Source organism: Hippocampus guttulatus, chromosome 3, assembly GCF_054856545.1.
Source record: "Hippocampus guttulatus isolate MCC_2025c chromosome 3, RoL_Hgut_1.0, whole genome shotgun sequence".
NCBI lineage: Eukaryota > Metazoa > Chordata > Actinopteri > Syngnathiformes > Syngnathidae > Hippocampus > Hippocampus guttulatus.
The window spans coordinates 28,806,987-28,827,494 of record NC_141263.1 but is presented as its reverse complement, the minus strand read 5'-3'; the positions used below and the strand labels follow the sequence as shown (position 1 = coordinate 28,827,494).

The 20,508-nt window shown below is 52.1% G+C and overlaps 1 protein-coding gene across 2 annotated transcripts in view; it reads right to left on the bottom strand.

The window, feature by feature from the left end:
• znf536 (zinc finger protein 536) overlaps nt 1-20,508 on the bottom strand; it is a 178,098-nt gene that overhangs the window by 80,657 nt on the left and 76,933 nt on the right. Inside the window, exon 5 of one of the 2 annotated variants that reach the window (XM_086107990.1) lies at nt 728-2,958. In XM_086107990.1, coding sequence (XP_085964116.1) covers nt 728-2,957 — 2,230 coding nt within the window. In that variant the 5' untranslated portion in view covers nt 2,958. Of the gene's footprint in view, nt 1-727; nt 3,302-20,508 lie in introns of those variants that run through there. The other variant, XM_086107989.1, reaches the window with a different exon arrangement.

Here is a 20,508-nt window from a genome sequence, read left to right as displayed (position 1 = left end):
TGTGCTCACGCTGAAGCAATTATCAAACCACGTAAGACAAGAAATTAAGTTTCAACTCTTTGCCTCCGACGCTTGCGTACAAACAACGCCAACGGTAGCGATTACCATAAAGGTCCCCTTAAACCTGCTGGTAATGGCAACGCTATCGCAAACAGTCACGCTAACCACGTGAGAACATTTGAGTTGAGTTACGTTTGTGCTCCATCCCAAAAAGCCTCGTTTCTGACCGGACCGTTGGGTTTGGATCGCCAGCCAACACAAATGGACGAGGGGACAATCTGCGGCTTATTCGTTTCCTGTGCATCGACTCGACAACCACCAAGTGACAGGTGCGACTCTTCTGGCTGCATTGCAGAAATCAGAAGGAAAAAGCAACGCAAGTGCTGTTGTCTGGGCACAAGGCCACTCGTTTTAAAAGAAACACAACAGCCTCTTCATTCATTCACCCCCCCCACCACCCCACCCCGCGAATACCAATCATCGGCAAATCTGCAACTTCAGAAGTCATGTCAAAGTCATGTGACTGCGATCTTCCATCGCTGTTCAAAACAGTCGTGAAACATTACTAGCGTCCTTTTCAAAATCAATCGCTCTTAGATGGAAGTTACATCTTCAATTGATAGCAAGGAATGTTCTGCGGCCAACCGGAAAATTCAAACGGTCGAAAGGGAACACCTCTCAGAGGGTCGAGCCAGGATCCTCGCCGAAAGAGAGACGAGCGCCTTACCTGAGGAAGGCGACGAGGGATGCGGGCTGTCATCCCGGACACTTCCCGTCTGCGAGTGTCCACCTCCGGCCGCGCTCTCCTCGGTCACGTTGGAGGACCCGGGGGTTGTCGAGCGGCTGATGGACTGGGACTCGGGATCGCTGGCTGAGCCGCGGCGTTCCTCCACGCCTTGCTGCTGGAGCGCTTCCTCCACGCCTCGCCGGTCCTTGCCGTGGACGCGGGAGTGGACGACCATCTGGTGATAGGTTCTGAAAACCCGGCCGCAGTCGGGGCACTCCGAAGGCTTGTCCTTTAGGTTTGAGAGACCGCAGTCCACGTTGGGGCTCGTCAAGGCCGACAGGCCGCCGGGAGTCTCGGCTCCGATGTGATGCGACATCAAGTCGAACCCCCTCGCGTCGGCGCTCGCGGCCTTGGAGCCCTGCAGGGCCTCGCAGAGCTGCTTCTTGGAGCTGTCCGTGGAAGCGGCGGGGGAAAAGTCTTGTTTTTCCTTGGAGAAGGAGACCGCCGCCGCCAGGTCCTCCTCCTGCCCGGGGGCGGGGTGGCGCGGCTGCTCCTTGGGCATGAAAGCTCGGTCCATGGCCATGCCGCGAGCCGTGATCTGCCACGCCCGGTAGCTGTTGAGGGAATCCATCTCGGCCACCTTGGCGGCGGCCTGCAGGCGCTCCATGCAGCTGGACTTGAGCGGCGGGACGAGGTTGAGGCAACCCAGGAGGGAGCGCTTGTCGTTCTCGCCCAGACCGTGGCCGATTCCCGCCGCCGCGGGGCCCAGGAGCTTCCCGAGCATGTCCTTCTCCTTCATGGCGATGCCGGCCTTTGCCAGCATGTGGTGCTGCTCGCTCAGACCCTGCTTGTCCGGGGAAAGGAAGCCTCCCTGAAGGCAGGAGATGTAACGGGAGTAGAGGTTGGCGTGGGCTTCCTGCGCCAGGCCGCTCATGCTGTTGAGGGACGCCACGTCCTGCTCGCTGGGCTGCGGCGGCTTGCTCTTGATGGCCAGCTTGTTGAGGTGGACCTTCATGTGGTTCTTGAGGAACCAGGGCTCCTTGAAGCGACGGCCACATATTTGGCAGCAATGCTCAAAGGAGTCCTTGTGCTTACGCATGTGGCCCTTGAGGAACCAGGCCTGGCTGAAGACCTGGCCGCACACGTCGCAGCGGAACTCGGTGGCCATCTGCGTGCCGCCGGCCGCGCCGGCGCCCTGACCCTGCGTGTTCTCCGCGGTTATGTGGGCTTTCTCAACGTGGCTGATCAGCTCCTCCTCGTGGGCGGCGGCGAACTCGCACAGGGTGCATTTGTAGGGCTTGTGGAGGATGCGGATGTGGCGCTCCAGCTCCTCGCGCTTCTTGAACTTGCCTTTGCAGAAGGTGCAGCGGAAGCCCGCCGCCGGGTTGAGGGATTGCTCGTCCTGGGCCCCGGTCGGCTTCGGCGAGGAAGCCGTTTCCGGAGCGGCGAGGCCCGGCGGAGGCGGCAGGCCGCAGGCCGAGCCCAGCTGCTGCTGGAGGGCGTTGGCGCCGCTGTTGAGACCGAGCTGGGGCTCGCGCGCCGCCGCTTGCAGCGGTGCGGCGCCGCCGCCTCGCATCTGCTTGTCCCTCAGGATGGCTCGCTCTTCCAGCTCGTGGAGCAGCCGGTTCTCCTCGCGGACGCGGCCGCGGCCTTTGCCGAGGTTGCCCAGTTTGTGGGTGCGCAGGTGGATCTTCAGGTTGCCCTTCTGCGCCGCCCGGTGGTCGCAGTAGGGACATTTGAAGGGCTTCTCGCCCGTGTGGGTGCGCATGTGCAGCGACAGGATACTGTTGAAGCGGAAGCGCTTGCCGCACAGCGGGCACGGGTACTTCCTGTTCTTGCGGGCGTCGTCTTCGATGTCGTTCATCTGAGACATGATGCCCAGGTTCTGGCCGTTGAGGAACTGCTGGAGGTCAACGCGTCCGTTCAAGCCGCTCAGCGCGCCGGCGTCGATGTCGCGGTTGAGCTGGTTGGCCAGCAGCGCCATCTGGCTGCTGATGGGCTGGCTGGCCAGGGCGGCGTGGTGGCTCTTCTCGTCAAGGGGCGCCGCCGCCTTCTCCTCGGGGATCTGCTGCGGGCGATGCAGGTCGGGGAAAACGTGTCCCAGCTGGGCCGTGAGCTGGTGCAGCTTCTGGCTGATCGGGTAGCGGCCGTTGAGCACCGCGTTGCTCAGGTGGGCTTCGGCGTCGGGCACCGCCGATGACATGCCAAGGCACAAACTGGAGTCCTCCATCCTGGAAAAAAACAACGGCAAAAATGCGTTGGACAACCTGAGAAGAAAATCAGACCGTGAATCCATTATGGGAACCGCTTTCTCCTCCCTGGCGGGGGTCGCGGAGCGTGCCGGAGTTTCCTTTTTGAAGTTTCACAAGCGGTTTCTTCCAATCTCCGGGGTCGGATGGTATCGCGCGCGCGTACCTAATGAAGTGTCCAGCCGCACGGGCGGAACACGTCGAGGGATTGCAGAAATGCTGCGATTTGCCCCCAAAAGAGAGAGCCACCATTTTGGACCTAATAATTAGTCTTGTCGACGCTGAGCGAGAGCGGCGCTTAATTAGGCTACTTGTGCCCATCCTATCGGAATGGCGCCAATTACGCGCCCTAATGGAACGCGGCGATGCCATTGTGAGACCACAATTAGGACGCTGGCAGTAAATAGCGCTTTAAACCGACAACAAGAGCGTGCCCCGCTATATCTGTTTTTCTTTCGGGGTAATTCGGAGAAGAGAATTCAAAGAAACCAGACAATGTCACTGCTTGGAGACAAATGGCTCTCGAAACGGTGGAACGGTGGATGTCGGATGCGGAAGATTGGCACGTTTTCAAGTGCTCAATATGTCTTTCTTGATTTTTGGGGTAATGTTGTCATGAATGATGGCGAATAATGAGCAATGTGGCAATCGCGGGAAAAATATTGCCCCAAATGACCTGTAGGAGCCGAACGCGTTGGACGTTGGAACGGTTTGAATCGACAAAGTCAGGTTTTCTGATTTGGGAAAGGCTTCCATTCATAGCAATGGGAATTTGGGGGAAATCGTCGGCACCGCGTCCTGAATGAGCCCCGTATCGAGTTCGAATCGGCCGAGAAATGCCCAAGGACAACCGAAAAGGCGGAGACTAATCATGGCAAGTAAGAATATTTGTTGGCACAATAAAAAGAAACACCTTCAATGCGCGTCCATCTGCTGTCCAGATGGAGAGGTATAAACACGTCGGCGGGCACGCGCTTCCCCTGGCTGCCGGCGAGGGGGGCGGGGTGGGGTGTGGGGGGGGGAGGGTTGGGTCAGAGCCGCCCGACAATAAGCACACTTTTTGCTTTGCTCGACAAAATATTGTATAATGTCTCATTAAGCTGATTAGCGGCGCTGCCTGGTAGCGGCGGCGCAATCATCAAAAAATAAAAAATAAATAAAATGCCAGGATGAGGAGGAGGAGGCCAAATTGTTTTCGGTGAGTCAGTGGGAGCCGCTCGGAGAGGAGAGCGCAGCCTTGCTGCTCTTCCTTCCAGGACGCAAACAGGAATCCCGCTCGGTTCCTTTTTCAGCAATGACGCGGCCCTTCTTGGGATTTTTCTCGCTACATCCTGCGGCGACGACATGTCAGCTAACGGCCCTAACGAACGCTCCAGTGTCAACTCCATTGTCGCACAATTCACAATTTTTGCTGTTTTGTTTTTGGGAGGGGGGGTCCCAAAAAGGCTGCATTTGGAAACAAACAGCATACGGGCCATTGTGCCAATTTGGTGCCTTTTGCGTTCCCCACCAAGCGGAATGTAGAAATGAGAGATGAAATCAAGTGTCAAACAGAGTTAGAAGCAAAGCAAGTTGATCCGTCACATTTTTAATCAACACAATTTCAAATATTGAAATGAGCTTTAAAGGAAGATGCAGATCCCGTTGCGACATTTCCGAACGACTTTGCCATGTGTGTTTCCAAACGATTGTCAACATACAGAACAACCCCCCCACCCCGACAAAAAACAAAAAAAAAACAAAGAGACAAAGCTGCCCCCCCTCCCCCTCCACCACAATCTTTTGTTCACACAATCCTCACTGGGTGTTGACAAATGCGTTTCAAAGTGCAGCGGAAACAATTTGACGTATCAGCCGAGTCGATTGACTGAGAGAATATTAATACTTGCATTATTATTACGATTGTTAGAGAGCATTAGGTCGAAACTTTGGAGTACGGGCGTGTGTGAGTGTGTGCGTGCGTGTGTGTGTGAGACGGGCTGCCTCCCTCATTGGGTGTGCGTGCTCACATGGAAGGAGAAATGATTTGAATGACACACACACACACACGGCACAAAAACGCCGCCTTTTGGAATCAAAATCTGTGATTTAAAGTCGCCTGATGAGCTGTTGCTCATTTGAGGAGATAGCAGCCGTGCCCTTTTCTCCAATTTGATGCCCGCCTTTATCTTCAACATACAACAAAGGCACATAGACAATGAAATCATGTGAAATGAAGTGACGAATCCACCTCGTGCGTGTGTGTGTGCGCGCGCGCAGCGTTTTTAACCAACGCATCCTGGCTGACGAGCATATGCAAATGAGGCGCATTCATATGCGCGTCTTGCTCCCGACTCATTTTATATTTTTCCTCCTGATTAAAAAGGACATTTCTTATGTGACACCGCCCCCACCCCTCACACACACACACACACACACACACGCACACACCCCTCTCCTTCTTTGCTCATATGACACACACACACATAACAATTCAATATGCGGATGTCCTCTAAAAGCCACGTTGAGCGGCTGGAATACTGCGACAGGCCTGACAAGAGGGCACTGCAACGCATTTTGTCCCGTCGTGGAACGCTCATTAAAAACAACAGCAGCAATATCAAAACACACCCACACACGCACCCACACACACACACTCATCATGCTCAGGTGCAGACAGGTGGCGGGACACACTCCCGCCATGCACTTTGTACGGCGTGCGTGTGTCTCCCGGTTCAATTCGGTCTTATCAATATTAGCAGGCATCACAAATGCATGAGGGATTTCGATGTGCTTGACTCTAATTGTAAGCGTATCAATTATTGAAGCAAAAGGCAATAGTGGGGATAGCTATTAGAAAGGCTCATTATAAATTCATATGGAAATAAACAGTTTCGCAATATGAAGCTTCTCCGTCGGCGTCAAACTTTGGAGCCCTGACGAGTCGATGGAAAAGCTATTAGCGGCTTCTATTTTTGTTGTCGTTTCCCGCTGAATTTTGGTGTCGTGCGTCAAAGCGAGGCCATCGATAGATGGCAAAGCCATGGATGGTTGAAGCCTAATGCACGCGCCTCCGCCGCCGCCGCCGCCGGAGAACGGATCCATTTGGATTCACGATGTGCGTATCGGCCGTCACGTTTGAGGCCGCGCGACAGGAAACCTTCGCAGGGGCGAGGATTGCGGCCGCGTTTCACAGACTTTAGGACCGAGGTCAACAAATAAATGGCACAAACGTTTGAAAAGGTCAGCCGCCGGCTTCCGCTTTAACTTGCCGACGTGAACATTTTGGTGAGGAGAAGCGGTTGGATAACTCGCCATAAAGTCCCGAGAAGCGAGGCCTGAAAAGCGGCAAAAAGTCTGCCGTTTGGGTGTGCCGCTGGCTTCGGTCAATTTCTGCCGTTTTGAACGTTCGGCCCGTCCTAAGTCGACTCACCGAAACATCTCGCAAGAAGCCGAGCCACAAGTCAGCCAATTTGATTTGGAGCTGCCAGTTTCGAGTCATTTTGGCCATTTTGACGACCGATCTGAGTCGCAAAATTGCTTTTGACTTCCCCGAGGACCGTCGAATGGTGACCTTTTCAAGTCGTTACACCCTTGAATCCTGTGGCACCCCGCGAATCAACACGCCCATTGAGTCGCCTTGAATCGAGAGACACAAACCGGTCCGAATCCGTCCCGTGTTGATGACTCGCAGTTTCTTTGAATCGAATGACCTGGTTTGGGCATCGCGGAGCTTCAACGTGTCCCAAGTTCATAAACGGCCGAAGGAAATCGACTCCAATCGTCACCCCGGTGAAGCCAATCAAACGCAAACAAACGCTCTTCATCAATCGTATGTTGTCTTTTGCGGAAAAACGCACAGCCCGACTTGGCCGCATGCAACGTGCCGCACGTCTAAAAAAGTGGACCCACACGAAAAGTCTGACCAAGCTACAGTATGTCTAAAAAGAGACAACAAGTCTGTCGTTTCCCTTTGCGGCGGCCATTGTTGGGTCGTTTCTTTCAAAGACAGGCGACTTCCTTTTTTGTATGATTTCGAGCAAACTGGGACCGCGGATCCAAGGCCGACGGACAGCAACAAGGCGGCAAGGTTGGATGATTGCCATCAAATATCAAACTGAAGGACTGGATTGGCTCCTGGCCTTTTTGAATATTCGGCACGCGAAGCCAAGTTGACGTCACATCGGCAAATTGGCATTTCTATCGCGAGTGGACTCACAAAAACAAAAAAAAGCAAAGAGTCAAGAATCCGTGGCTGGTAAGTCAGCCATTTTGCTCGAAAGCTTTGCTCATTTTTGGCCCACTTGCGGGAGTCCTCCAAAAATAAAGCCATCCTCAAACTGTTTCTTCTCCTTCTGAACGGCGCATACTTGATTTCATGCACTTGCAAATTTGCAAACCAAACACAGGACATGAGGATGCTGTACTGGGCCTCTTGCAGACTGAGGAAGTACTGTGACAAAGAGACACCCCCCCCCCCCCCCCCCCTATCATCACAGCAGTGGTACAGTGGACCATTGAGGATGGCTGGAGAGCACTTGTCAACAGGTACTTCCACTCGCGGCTCAGCCTTGCTCACATACACACCATCGGGAGAACAGATAAACCTGTGTTTCTGTGTGTGTGTGGGTAGAGGGCGGCATGTTGTGGGGGAGCTTGGGGGGGAGGCGGGGGAGATCAATGCGGGACAAACGGATTCCCACAGTTCATTGTTCCTCGCCGGCCAAATCCTCTTCCCAAGACGGCCACCAGCTCAAAGCTTTCCTTCTTGATAAGCATCACCGATATGTGTGTGAGTGTGTGTGTGTGTGTGTGTGTGTGTGTGTGTGCGTGTGTGCGTGCGTGCGTGCGTGTGTCAGTGAAACTCAGCCACGGTAAAGCAGCATTTCTTCATGGAGTGTATACATACACTATATATCTATATATATAGATATGCATCTATCTCTCTCTCTCTCTCTATATATATATATATTCGTCGATCTATCCATTTGTTAATCCGCTTATCACCCTTTCAAAAGGGGGGGGGGGCATCGGGGAGCCTATCCCAGCCGTCTTCATGCAGTCGACACCCTGAACCGGTTGCCAGCCAATCACAGATAGCTTCCCGTGTGGAGTTTGCATGTTCTCCCATGTGCCTTTGTGGGTTTTCTCCGGGTACTCCGGCTTCCTCTCACATTGTAAAAACACGCGCGGCAGATGAACGGAACACTCGAAATAGTCCTCGGGTGTGATTGTGAGCGCCAATGGTTGTTGGTGGCTGTGCGCCCCGGCTGGCAAACCAGTATCAGGGTGTCCTACGCCTACTGCCCGAAGACGGCCCGGGATGGGCTCCCCAACGTCGGTCACCCTTGTGAGGGAGGAGCAGATGAGAAAATGGATGGCTGCATTTGTACTTTTATCATGAAGCAAAAATATGACGTGCACTTTTTGAAGAAAGAGCCTCATAAATGTCCCTGGAAATCTTTCCAAAGCTCAAGCGTCTTTGATGTCAGCCATCTTGTAAGCTTTACAAGCAATCCATGGGTGATGCCGGCAACAGAGAACGCTAAAATGGGAAAAGAGCGCACGCAGTGACATTTTGTACGTTGAAATCTTTGGAAATCACAAGTGTCTTTGATATTGGCCATTTGATACTTTGGACTTTCAAATTCCTGCCTTTGACATCTTGTGCGTTGAAGTCATAAGTGGCTCAAATTCACCGAGCGTCTGAAATATTTCTGTTCAAATTTCCATTTGTCACAAGTGTCTTTGATGTCAGTCATCTGATCAGTTGACGTCTTTAACTCATTCACTCCCAAAGACGTTTTTAAACGTCTTTTCAGACTTGGTCCAGAATTGGCTGGTACTGAATGAGTTAAAAGACCTGTGGTTTTCATGCCGGCCATATTGGCCGCGCGTAACCATCGGCACCCCGCCCCCCCCCAAAAAAAAAACACACCGATGCTCTTGTGTGGCCTCCCTCGCGCGTGCGTGCGCGCGCATTTGCGTGACACTTTTCTTCCTGTCAAATCAATCGGAAAACAAGGACACAACAAACACGGCGGCCATTACTGACACAATGGCCGCAGTGTGTCTGCGCTCGCTTACATCAGCGTCGCATGCGAAGGCCGATCCCATTAACACGCACAAACAACCGTCATGTCAACGGAGGGGAATGGCGGTGGCGGTGGCGGCGGCGGCGGCGGCGGCGCTTCCATTTCTGCGTTCAAACCAATGAAACTAGCTGACGAATGGACACACTAAGAATCTCATTCTTGAATGGAACTGACAAACTCTGGAGATTGGCGGGCGGGGGGGACTATAGAGACGCAAACGAACTAAGTGACGAACCAACAATCTCGCCGGCGGTCAAACTGGACAAATAAACCTACTCAGAAACTGCCAAGCTGATGGTCAAGCTAGGGGACGGTTGAACAAGCGACCCTGAATCACTGACGAGGGAAATGAGAAGCTCCTGGTGGAAACGTTGACGACACAAACTCACCGACTGACTCGGCAACAAACTAACTGACGGACAACCTAGCTCGGGCCAAAATATGCATTCGTCTGGCCAAGGTGATCACTAACCGACGCCCAAAACACGCCTTTGACTGGCGAGGTCGGGCCTGTCGGCGGCGGTAAGGCCATGAGTCTTTTTCGGTTGAACCCGAACATTTTTTGATCGGCTGGGCTGCGTCGACGTCAGAAGTAAGCGCGCGTGCGTTCACGCTTTGCGTCATCACCGTGGCGTTCAAGTGCTGTAGCGGGTGCCCCCGACGCCGTGGAAAGGTTCCGTTTGCAAAGAGGAGACTTTTAATCGCGTCACGAGTAATTAGCGGCGCGGCGCGCGAGGAGCAACATGTCCGTCAACGTGCCCGTCATGGCGACGGAGCCTCGTTTTCCTCGCTGGGGGGTCTCTCGCCGCTTTTATCCGCTAAAACAAACGTCGGCGGCTAATTAGCGGCGCTGCTTACAGGAAGCCAGTCAGGTAATTATTTTGGGGTAATTGAATGATTCTTCAATGTCTCAGCATCTCCCTCCTCCTCCTCCTCCTCTTTGAGTAGATAAGACACACGCAGGTAGCAAGAGGCTCCATATGCTCTCCAACCACAAAGCCAACGGGATTCTTCAAATGGTCCACAGCCCGTCTTTAATAACGCCGTCTTCCATCTTTCCGCCTTTGATAAGGCCCACCTCAACTTCCTCGGTAGCCTCTGAAGAGTTAGCGTCGAACTCTCGAGACGCGCCACACTTCCCGCTCAAAGCCAGCGCACGCGTCTCCACGGCGACGGCGAAAGGGACCACTCTCAGGATACGCATCAAGACGCAACGGCTAACGGCTTCGTCCTTGTTCACGACTGACTAACTGACAAACAAATTTCATCGGAGAGGGTGACAACGGCGTAGCATTAATGATGTACGGATTCGATACGTCCCTCGAGGTTCGACTGCGATGAGTGAGCAAAATTAGGAAATAAGAGACCAATGAACAGATGGACTAAGCGTTGAGCATGCGACATTAGCCTAGCAAGTCACTAACTAACTAAGGCCAAAAGCATGCACTTGAGTGGCGAGGTGTGACAGAGTTCCTCTCCGGTCCTGCAGGTGGCGGTAATGCCTAGAGTCTTTTTGGTTTCATCATTGCATTTTTTGTTGGCTGGGCCGCGTGGATTTTTCCGAAGACGTCGGAAATGCATGTCCGTTCACGCTGGGGCGGTGCTTTGCATCATCGCCGCGGCACGAAACTCACTCGCTTCGGAACTAAGAAGAAACTAATTAAGAAGTGAACTAAAGGGTGTTACTGACAAACAGATGAAGCGACTGAGCTAATGGTGGCGCTAAGTACCAAACCTACTGCTAAGCTAACCGAGTGACAAACTTCGGTCGAGGTCCTGCGGTCAAGCCAGCCCCGCCCCCCATTTCCAACGTCCCCTCGGAAGAGTTGCCGTGGGAAGCCGGAGAATCGGCGCGCGCCTCCTGCGGAAGAAATCGCATTCATCTTCTTCTCGTCGCGGCGTCAGGAAGCGCTCGTCTCGGTTGTCTTTGCGGCCTTTCGTCCAGTCAAACCTTCTAACCAGCCTCCGACAAGTGGGGGAGGGGCCAACAAAAAACAAAACAAAACAAAAACATCACATATGGTGGTGCCCGGCAGAGGTCGCAAATAAAGTTGTGCTTCTTATCGAACAAAAGGCGACTTGTGCGCGGCATCCCGACATTCCTGCTCCGCCAGCGCCGCGCGTCCAACGCTTTTCATATCTCGCATTTCTTTCCCACCCCGAGTGACCTTCGCGAACATCTGACGCTTATCTGCCGACACCAAGGCTGCGGCGCGCACACACTGGCTGAGAACGAAAGCCCCCCCCTCCCCCCCATCCTCTGCCTCCTGATGTGACTTCAGTGCATGAAATATGTCAAACAAACGTGGGTGTCAAGTGGGAAGAGTGGCAAAGTTTTTCTATCTGAGGAGGTGCCGAACGGCCGCAGAATGTTGGATTGAAATTGGATTAAAAATTTTGACATGTAATTTTGTTCGGACGAGATTTGGGGCACCGCCAGTTACATCCGACTCTCCGCCGAAACAAGAAGCAGCAGAAGACGCTTTGGAGGCGCTTGAAGTGATTTGCAAAATAACACCGAAAAAAGTCCCGGCCGCTGCAACTCCCTCAAGCGCAGTTTTTTTTTTTTCCGGTTTTACTTCGCAGTACGACGATGACCGCATGTCATGAAATTTTGCGGCACGGCCAATTGTGGGCCGCCCCCCCGCTCGGCGCTTCCAATGTCGGCTGCCCTCATCACCGTGCAGAAAACAGTCTTTTCTTCAGCCCCATAGCGGCCCCCCCCCCCCTCCCCGTCGCCTGCATCTGATTAAGTTAACAATGTGCTGTTATTTGCATGCTGATTTCGCAGATCCCTCCGCCGCAGCCCTTCCTCCCGCCTTGACGCGCCCCCACCCCGACCGCCACCCCGCGCATTGGCCCCCTTCTCAAACGAGCCGGGCAGGATCGGCGTAACGCGATCACACAGCAGCCCGCCAACACAATGCGCCTCAAAGAGCAGGTGCGCAGCCTCCGCCTCCCTCCTCATTCCTCCTCTCCTCTCGTCTTCACCTCTTTTCTTCCTCCCTCCTCCTCTTCCTCGGCCTGTTTATGAGCTGGTATTATAATCAAATCTTCAGCGAGGGAGGCCTGTCTTTTTTTATTAATTATAGGCCGCGCCTGATGCCGACGCGTCGGGAAGGCATCTTCAAAATAGGTCGACTGCTACACTTTGCTATTCTTATCGCATTTAAATGTCAACACGGTGCAAAGCTCTACAAATTAGTTCAGGCAGGCTTCAACCCCCATTTAACATTTAAGGCGCCGTTCTCAAAGCGCTCTCACACACGCGCGCGCACACACACACAAACACACACACATATATAAGCCGTATAAATACAAAATAGAGCGATAGCGCCGCGTCTTTCAAACTTCTCATTTCAGCGCAGACGCCTCGCTGCCAACCTTTCCGCCCGACAACAAAAAGAAACAGAAACAATGCATTTGCCCGCATGAATAATACATCGGCAAAAAAAAAAAAGAAAAAAAAAAAAGCATCCCCGCTTTTTTGGCATCTCCGCTTAAATCCGCCGTCCGACTCCGTGGATGCGAAGTGGATCGGGTGTTTTTTTTTTTTTTTTAAATGTGATTTTTTTACTTCCCTCTCTTTAAATATGGGGCCATACCAGTTGCAAGTAACTCCACTGCTCAAACGGGTAGCACATGTGGTAGGCTAGATGAGGCCGGAGACGACTCCATCAGTTCTTCTCCTTCTCATGCATTTGTTTTGTTTGTTTGTTTTTTTTGCACCAGTGCAACTGACTCCAGCACTTTAACAGGCAGTGGAGGTGCAAGGCGATAAGTGGGCCAAGTGATGTTTTGCAGGTTACCCGTGACATGTTTTGGGGGGGGGGGGGGGGGTTCACTCAATGATGACCACCATAAAACTTCCATTTTTTTCATTTTCATAAAACAGTCAAACGAGCAACTCTGCATTGCAACTATGAAATGCAAATTTTTTTTATTTTTTATAGAACGATGAGCATTTCTATAACCACGACTATACAACTATTCAACAGACATTCAGGGAGGGGGTTGAAAAAGCCTTCTCAGATGTCGCCGATATTGGCAAGCGACCCGCCGCCCGAATGGCACGTCTTGTTTTGAGTCTCTGGGTTTGATTTTCACAATGACCACTACTACTTGGACGACAACTGTTTTCTCCCATCCTGAAAATTTGCGGTGTCAGTCGCAAAGGACTCCTCCGCTTAGACGGGCAGCAATGCAAGTTGCTCGTCAATGCTGATTCCAAAGGAAACATAATGACCGCCAGTTCATTTACCGTGTTAATTTTTGTGCCCTCGAGCAAATTTGCGCCGCCCGTTGTAACGTCCGGTTAAATGGGTAGCGGCGCAAGGTGCTTTGAATTGTCTGAAGCGGGTTTTGCCGCCAGCACTCCAAAGTATCCGCCGCGGCTATGAAATGCACATCGACTGTTCCTCCTCCGCCGATGACTCTGTAAGCGACTCTCCGGCTTAAGCGGGTAGCGGCGCAAGAGAGCTTTTAAGGTTCCGGAATGGAGATTTATGCCACGAGGTGTTACCGGAGTCGGGCCGCGGCGGAGTAGCGGACAAAACAAAGCCCGTCCGCACTCTTGACACTCCCGTCCGACTCCCGGGGAAATACCACAGGAGACCAAGACAAACAAGACAACACGTCCGGCCGAGTCGCTATTATCCCGCCTTGTATTGTGCGGCCGACTCAATGGGAAGACCGCTCGCCGGGACTCACAAAAGCGGGAGAACGTGACCACTTCGCATCAGCCCCAGGAAAAGTTGGCCAAAAGAAACTTCCCCGCGACAAAAACAGAAAGATGACACCTCCATTTGAACTTTGAGACAACCGAAACGTGCTCATGCAATGAAAAAAAAAAAAGGTCGAAATGCGTGCATAATCCTGCAGCGGGAGCTTCTCCAAAGTGACGCAAACAGCATCCATTGGGACATATCCAAAGAACGATGGATATTTCAGCTAGCTAGATATCTTGCTCCAAAATAAATCGGGAAAACTACCAATGGATGGATGGATGGATGGACCCCCCCCCCCCCACCCCCCCACAACATTCTTGTCCAATCAAAACAAAAATCTCCAGAAATACAACAAGCACTTCTTCCTCGTCGGGTGGCGGGCGGGGGGGGGGGGGGGGGGGGGGGTTGAAGGAGAACGCCAGCGGGCACCTTTCTGAGCACCTCCTGACGTCAGCCCAAGAAGTAAAACCGGCTAACTCACGAGCTTTAGCCGAGACACCATCCTCATGTCAACTACCTCCAGGCCCGACTATGCTCATTGTTGCATAATGTCTTACATTTCCTTGAACGCCCACACCGTCACAGCGACTTGCGGCCTCGGGCCTTCTTCGCTCACTCTAGACGCAGTGCGATGAATATGGAGGACAAAAGTGGCCCCGCGGTGGCGAGGAGAGACTTCCGAGGAAGGCGATAAACACAATCAAGACGATGGTGAGGGCGGGGGAAAATAAAACCCAAACTAATCGAACTCAGGGTCGTCAGTCAAGTCAACGCAAGTCAGGTTTCCTGGGCTTGATCCTCAGAATCAAAACTGTCGGGAGACAACGCCTCGTTTTTCCAATGAAAGAGCATTTGAGAAAAGTGGGAAATTTCCGACGTCGACTGGGAAGGGAAACGGAACATGAACATCATCTTTTGGGGTTTACTGCCGATGATTATAAAAGAACGGCAAAAGGCAGAATCCAAATCTTTTTTTTTTTCTGAGAGTCTATTTTTTTCCACTGGGTAGATTTGCTGTCATTGAACAGAATATCCTGTTGGTCTTGAAAACGTCAAAATGCTCTAAAATGGCTGCCGGTTAATTGAACGACTTTTTATCCAACTATAAAACATCAAAAATAGACATTCATCAAACAAAAAAAATTGTCTTTACTCTGGAGACTCCGCCGACTCGGCCGCTTTATGTCACGGAGTGGAAAAGCCCCGCGACGGTCCGGTGGGATATACTTTCAGTAGCTATTTTGGTGGCACAAAACCCGTGCGGACATGCCATCCGTTTTCTACATTAGAAAAGGGATATTTGACGAGCGGTTTACGGTTCCAGCCGACGTGCCCCGCGGCGTTTGAGAGTGGAGAGCAAGGCTTGATTTTCCACCATTTTGAGGCCTCATTTTTTAATTTGGTGATTTTTTTTTTAAGCTCTTGCAAATTTGACAGGGTTGTTAAGGACGCTATTGTCCAATTGAGGACATCTTTTTACTTCAGATGGACTGCAAGAAAAAAAAAAAAACTAACTCAGAGGCATAAACGGACGCACGTCCAAAGCGGGTCAAAGAAATCAAATCAAAGTTTAGGTGAACTTCTGCGATGACACGCGTTGATGGTCGGGCGCTTTGAAGACGAGCACTGCGGTCGCGCCAGAATGAAAACAAAAGACGCGGTAATGGCTCATTAGAGGCGAGCGAGACGATTTGGGGAAAACAAAGGCGCTCTTCAGCGGCTCGTCGCGGAGACGCCGCCGCCACGGGACCGGCCGAGTAGCGCCGGGCGACAAACCACTTCCTGCCACTTCCGTCAACGTTTGGACGCGTTTGGTTGAAAATTTCACGTCGATGATGTTGGCCTGCCTGGCGCTTCTCGACAATATCAATCATAGCTTTTTTTTTTTTTGTCAGTGCATTGCACAGCCCTGAGATGCGTCCTCTGTCCGAGTACGTCGTGCTTATACCTGATCCGAATTCTGACGCATGCGCGTTTCTCTGAGTAACTGCTCGGACTGCAATTGAGGAATACAAACGGGAGCATTAAAAAGAGATATCTTTCAAGAAAATCGAGTCAGGTGGCCTCGTGAAGCGCAGCGGCAGTTGGGCCTAATCCGACCCAGCGAGAAAAGTCCAATCGGGACTCATTGAAGGACGGCCCCAAAGCGGGCCTGATGCAACCATGTGCGGCGCCCACGCCAGTAAGAAGCTTAGCGCTCATGTACCTGCCGCTACGCAACACACGACACACAATGTGTGTGCGTGTGTGTGTGTGTGTGTGTGTGCGCGCGCGCCACAGCACACTAAAAACACAAGAAAAATGATCAGAAAAGTGCAATTAAGCACCTTGCTACTTCTCTCTTAATTACTGCAGATTCCACATTGCTAAAAATACTAGCTAAATCCCAAATGGCTCCCGAAATCACACAACATGCACGCACACACACACACACACACACACACACACACACACACACACACACACACACACACACACACACACACAGCAAATGACCAGAATGTGAACCCGCCACTTCTCAGAAAGTGGGCCAAGGCATATGTCCTTCTGCATATTTTCAGATCAGACTAATTCATTTTGACGATAGCACAAAAATGTCATGTCAAAAAAAAAAAAAAGAAAGAAAAAGAAGGACGAAGAAAAAGGAGAAATTCCGCAGAGAAGGGAGGAAAAAAAAATTCGAAATGAATTTCACGTGAAGGAACGCATGCGAAGAATCCAAGCGGCGACTTCTGATACGTAATCATTGTTAGGATGCCGTTGAGTGAGGATGGTGAATCTTTTCCACATGCATTGAAAACAATTCTTCACCTCTGCACACATTTTGTCCGTATTTAAAACAACACTTTTGTCATACGTCTGGTTCGGAAGCGTGTGGTCAAATGTGCCCCCCCCCCCCCCCCCCCCCCCCCACCCCCACCACTGACGAAAAACAACATCTCATTCCTCAATAAGGCCCCTAATATTGGCTGTTCTTTGCAGAGGATAAAGAATAGAGTCTGCGAATAATAGCTGGCCCATATAATTTGCTTGAATTAAAAATGATGTAATATACCGCCATGTGGTGTTGTGCCACGCTCGCTGAAAAACAACAACAACAAAAATCCTGAAAAACAAAACTATTTGTGACTCCACAGCTACCGACCGACACATATGAAAGATGTGATCGTGCGCCAAAGCCGCATCTGCCGGGCTCGGACGAGGAACACCTGGAGCAAGCCGGTCGGAGTGTGTCCCAATTTCGCCGAATGCTTTTGTCACAGTCAAATTGAAAACGATGACTGCGATAAACTCCACTGTACTTGAGCCCGTCCGAAACAATGGCGCCGAATAAATAACGAAGCACAAACATGAGAAGGGCGGCTGGATTTGCCGAGTGCGGAAGTCATAATTGTCTTTGGGCTTGACGGCGACTAAAAATACGCAGACAATAGCGCCAAGATGAGCCTTGGCAGCGCATGTTTTGTCCTTCAATACTCTTGTTTTTTTTTTCCGGGGGGGTTGGGAGGGGGGGGTTGCTTGTTTTTTATCCTGCCTTTGCTGCTCGCGTTCCCGCCCCGCGCCGAATAAACGGATATGTGAATTAGACGGCATTGTTTTAAGCAGATCGCCGGCTAAATTTAGGCTCTTGTTCTCCTCCAGCGCGCCGGAATTTTGTTCATTATGTTTGCACTTGGGCTTTATCCTCCATCTTATTCATGCACGCATGCGTGTGTGTGTGTGTTGCCTTAAGACACACACACACACACACACACGGGCGCATACAGTTCAGCCATGCGTTTTTTGCAATTAGAAAAGACACAAAAATAATTATTCCGCCGCGCAGTCAAGACGACATATCCCGCAGTCGATGGTGCACGGATCACGTGTTTAATAAAAAAGGTTAATCAGTTGTTAATCAGAGGATTAATAACTTGCTATTTTCTTTTTCAAAAGCATTCACATCCCACCATAAATATTTCATGTTTTGTTTTTTTTGTTTGGGTGGGTTGTTTTGCGGAGGCGGGGCCGGCCAGAGCGCCCCGGTGTTGCGGGGCACGCTGAGCAATATCCCGACATTAATGTGCGTTAATCACGCTTTGCCGAATACCCAATAAATTCATTCATGTTTATTAATACAGAGCTGGGAGAAAACAATTCTCTTTACATTATTCAGTCGCTTATTAATAAAGCTCTTATGAGCAGGAGCGGCACAAGACGGGATAAGAAAACAAACAAACAAAAAAAAAAAGGCTCGGGTCCAACCGAGTCCAGGCTGGGAGCAAAAGTTCATTAGGGACTCCAAGTATCGGCCGCATTTTTGGTTTTTAACATACAAATGGCCCGGCCCGTTTGTTAATCACGGCGAAAACAAATATTGCTTTTGGTGCGCTCCATTTGTTTGAAGCCCCCCCCCCCCGCCCCCTCCCACCAAGACACACACACACATACACGCGCACGCACACACGTTCCCAAAAATACTCATTCCCGGCTCCCATGTAATTAAAGAGCGCCTTTAGTGAAAACACGCAGCCCGACTCCAATTAGTTGTGTGGATGTCACCGGCTGAAAGGCGCAGCGTGGCGTTGGCTACTGGGCGCGCCCGGGGGTACCTGGGGGTCCGGAAAGGAAGAAGTGTGGCTCAGTGAAGGGGGGGGGGGGGAGCCGTTGGAGCGTGTGCGCAAGTGTGCAGGGTTAAACGCTCTAAGAGGAGGCTTTGCTCCTCCGTGAGTCGCTCCCAAAAAGAACCCAAGAGTGAGAACTAACCGCATTCCAAATATGAACGAAACCGCCGTGACAAAACGCTGGCCCGGACGAACCCCCGAATCAAATCTGCTTTAATTTGAACACTACCTGAACTCCAAGTTCTGAACTCAACTCAAGTTGAGCAGGTGAAAACAACCACCGCGGTCTACAAAGTGCTGAAAGTGCAGCAAAACAATCAAGCAATCCATTCCAAAGAGAAAGCAGTAGAAAGAACAAAAAAAAAATAAATTAGGCGGAGTCAAACGCCAAAGGATACAAATGAGTTTGAAGTTTGGAAAAGAAAGAAAAGGATCTTCAAAAGAGCTCTGGAATGAGCCAGTGAAGGGACCTCAGAGGAGTTCTGAGTGGCAGTCGAGAGGCGAGCGGCGGCATTATGGACCAACTGGAGACGCTTCACGGAGGATTGGCTGACTCAAACCCGACGATTTTCTAGAGACATCTACAGAATGTGCATCGCGAGAGTAAAGCATGCCGAACGCGAGAGTGCTCAAAATCACGAGGAGGGGAAAGCGGAAGACCAGGGCCGCGGGCGGTTCGAATATCCGCTCCCTGCTCCGTACGCGCCCGATTCGGTAAGTTCGTCGGTGAGCTCGGCACGGGCCGGACGCCGATCCCGTTCCGCGAGCGCCCCGTTTCAGAGACTCTGTCGTAATCTAAACACATCCGTGTAGACAAAGGCCCAAAGGAAACCAGAACTGCCATGACGATTGCATCTCAATTCAGCCTGTCAATCAGCGCCGGGTGTTCCGCCACGCGTCAACCAAGACTGCAAATATTTAAAAGGTGACATTTCCTGCATTTGTGCTGGACGTCAGGAAGCCGAGGCGCAGGCTTCTGCTCTACTTGCACCCCCCCCCCCCCCGCACCCTCTTTGTCTTAAGCTCCAAATTGTGTTTTTATCGAAGGCCAATACGGATCGCGCCGCCAAATGTCATCCGTCAAGCCGTCGATGAATCCGTCTTTTCATTGAACGATCGGCCGGCCCAGCCCGATGCGCCTCCCGCGCCGCGCCCCGCACCTTTAACGGGAATCAATGGCGCGCAAATAACACTGCAGGCGCGCTCAGATGCCGACGCCATTTGTCCAAACGCTGGCGCTGCGCGTGTGAATATCCGAGGCGTGATCCCGACGCCACGCACCCGGCGAGAGGTTGAACGGAGGCGACGGGAGGAAGCGGCCATGACGACCACGGTGGGGCAGTGAAGCAAAGGAGGGGACGAGCGGGCGGGCGGTTGAGGGCCAAGAGGAGAGGGATGGCCGTCCGCCACCGCCGCCGCCGCCGCCGCCGCCGCACTTAAAGACTGATTTCATCATATGATTGAGGGGGAGGGAGGGTGACGGCTCTAAAACACATCACTTTTTCCAAAGTGAAAATCAAATATTAAAAATGACAGGCCTTATAAGTGCGGCGAGCGAGCGCGGGTCACGCGGGGAGGGGCGGCGGCGGCCGCCTGTCAGCTACTATCTGTCAGGGCCAATTAGAAACAATCAGGGCCCAGTGAAAGGGAAGGTGATTGTTATTAAGCGACGCGGCCCAGCGAGCGGCGGCCCAGATGTGGCCGTGCATATCAAAGAACGGGAAGCCGCCGCTTTCGTTGGAGAGCGGGCGGGCGGGGCCGGCCAACGCCACAAAGGATCGCGATCGGCGGGAGGGGGGTCCCTTGCGGAAGCATTTGGAGAACGCCGGGTGGAACGACACTTTGATGGCGACGATCGACAAATGTACAGACGTTCGGACGAGGCGACTCCAACGGAACGAAAGCTGCGAGCGACCGCGAATGACGTGCTCGGCTTCGCGCTTTCGCATCCGTCTCGCGCGGCTCAATGGCGCCCCGCTCACCGCTCGGAAAAAGCGGGAGGCCTGGAATTCGTTCCAAAATGGCCGCCTCCAACTCAGAACCGACCCGCTTTCCCGCGTACCGTCACGATGGAAAACGAGGCTCCGTAAAACCGGTTCACCGCGAAAAACAAAGGATTACCGTCGC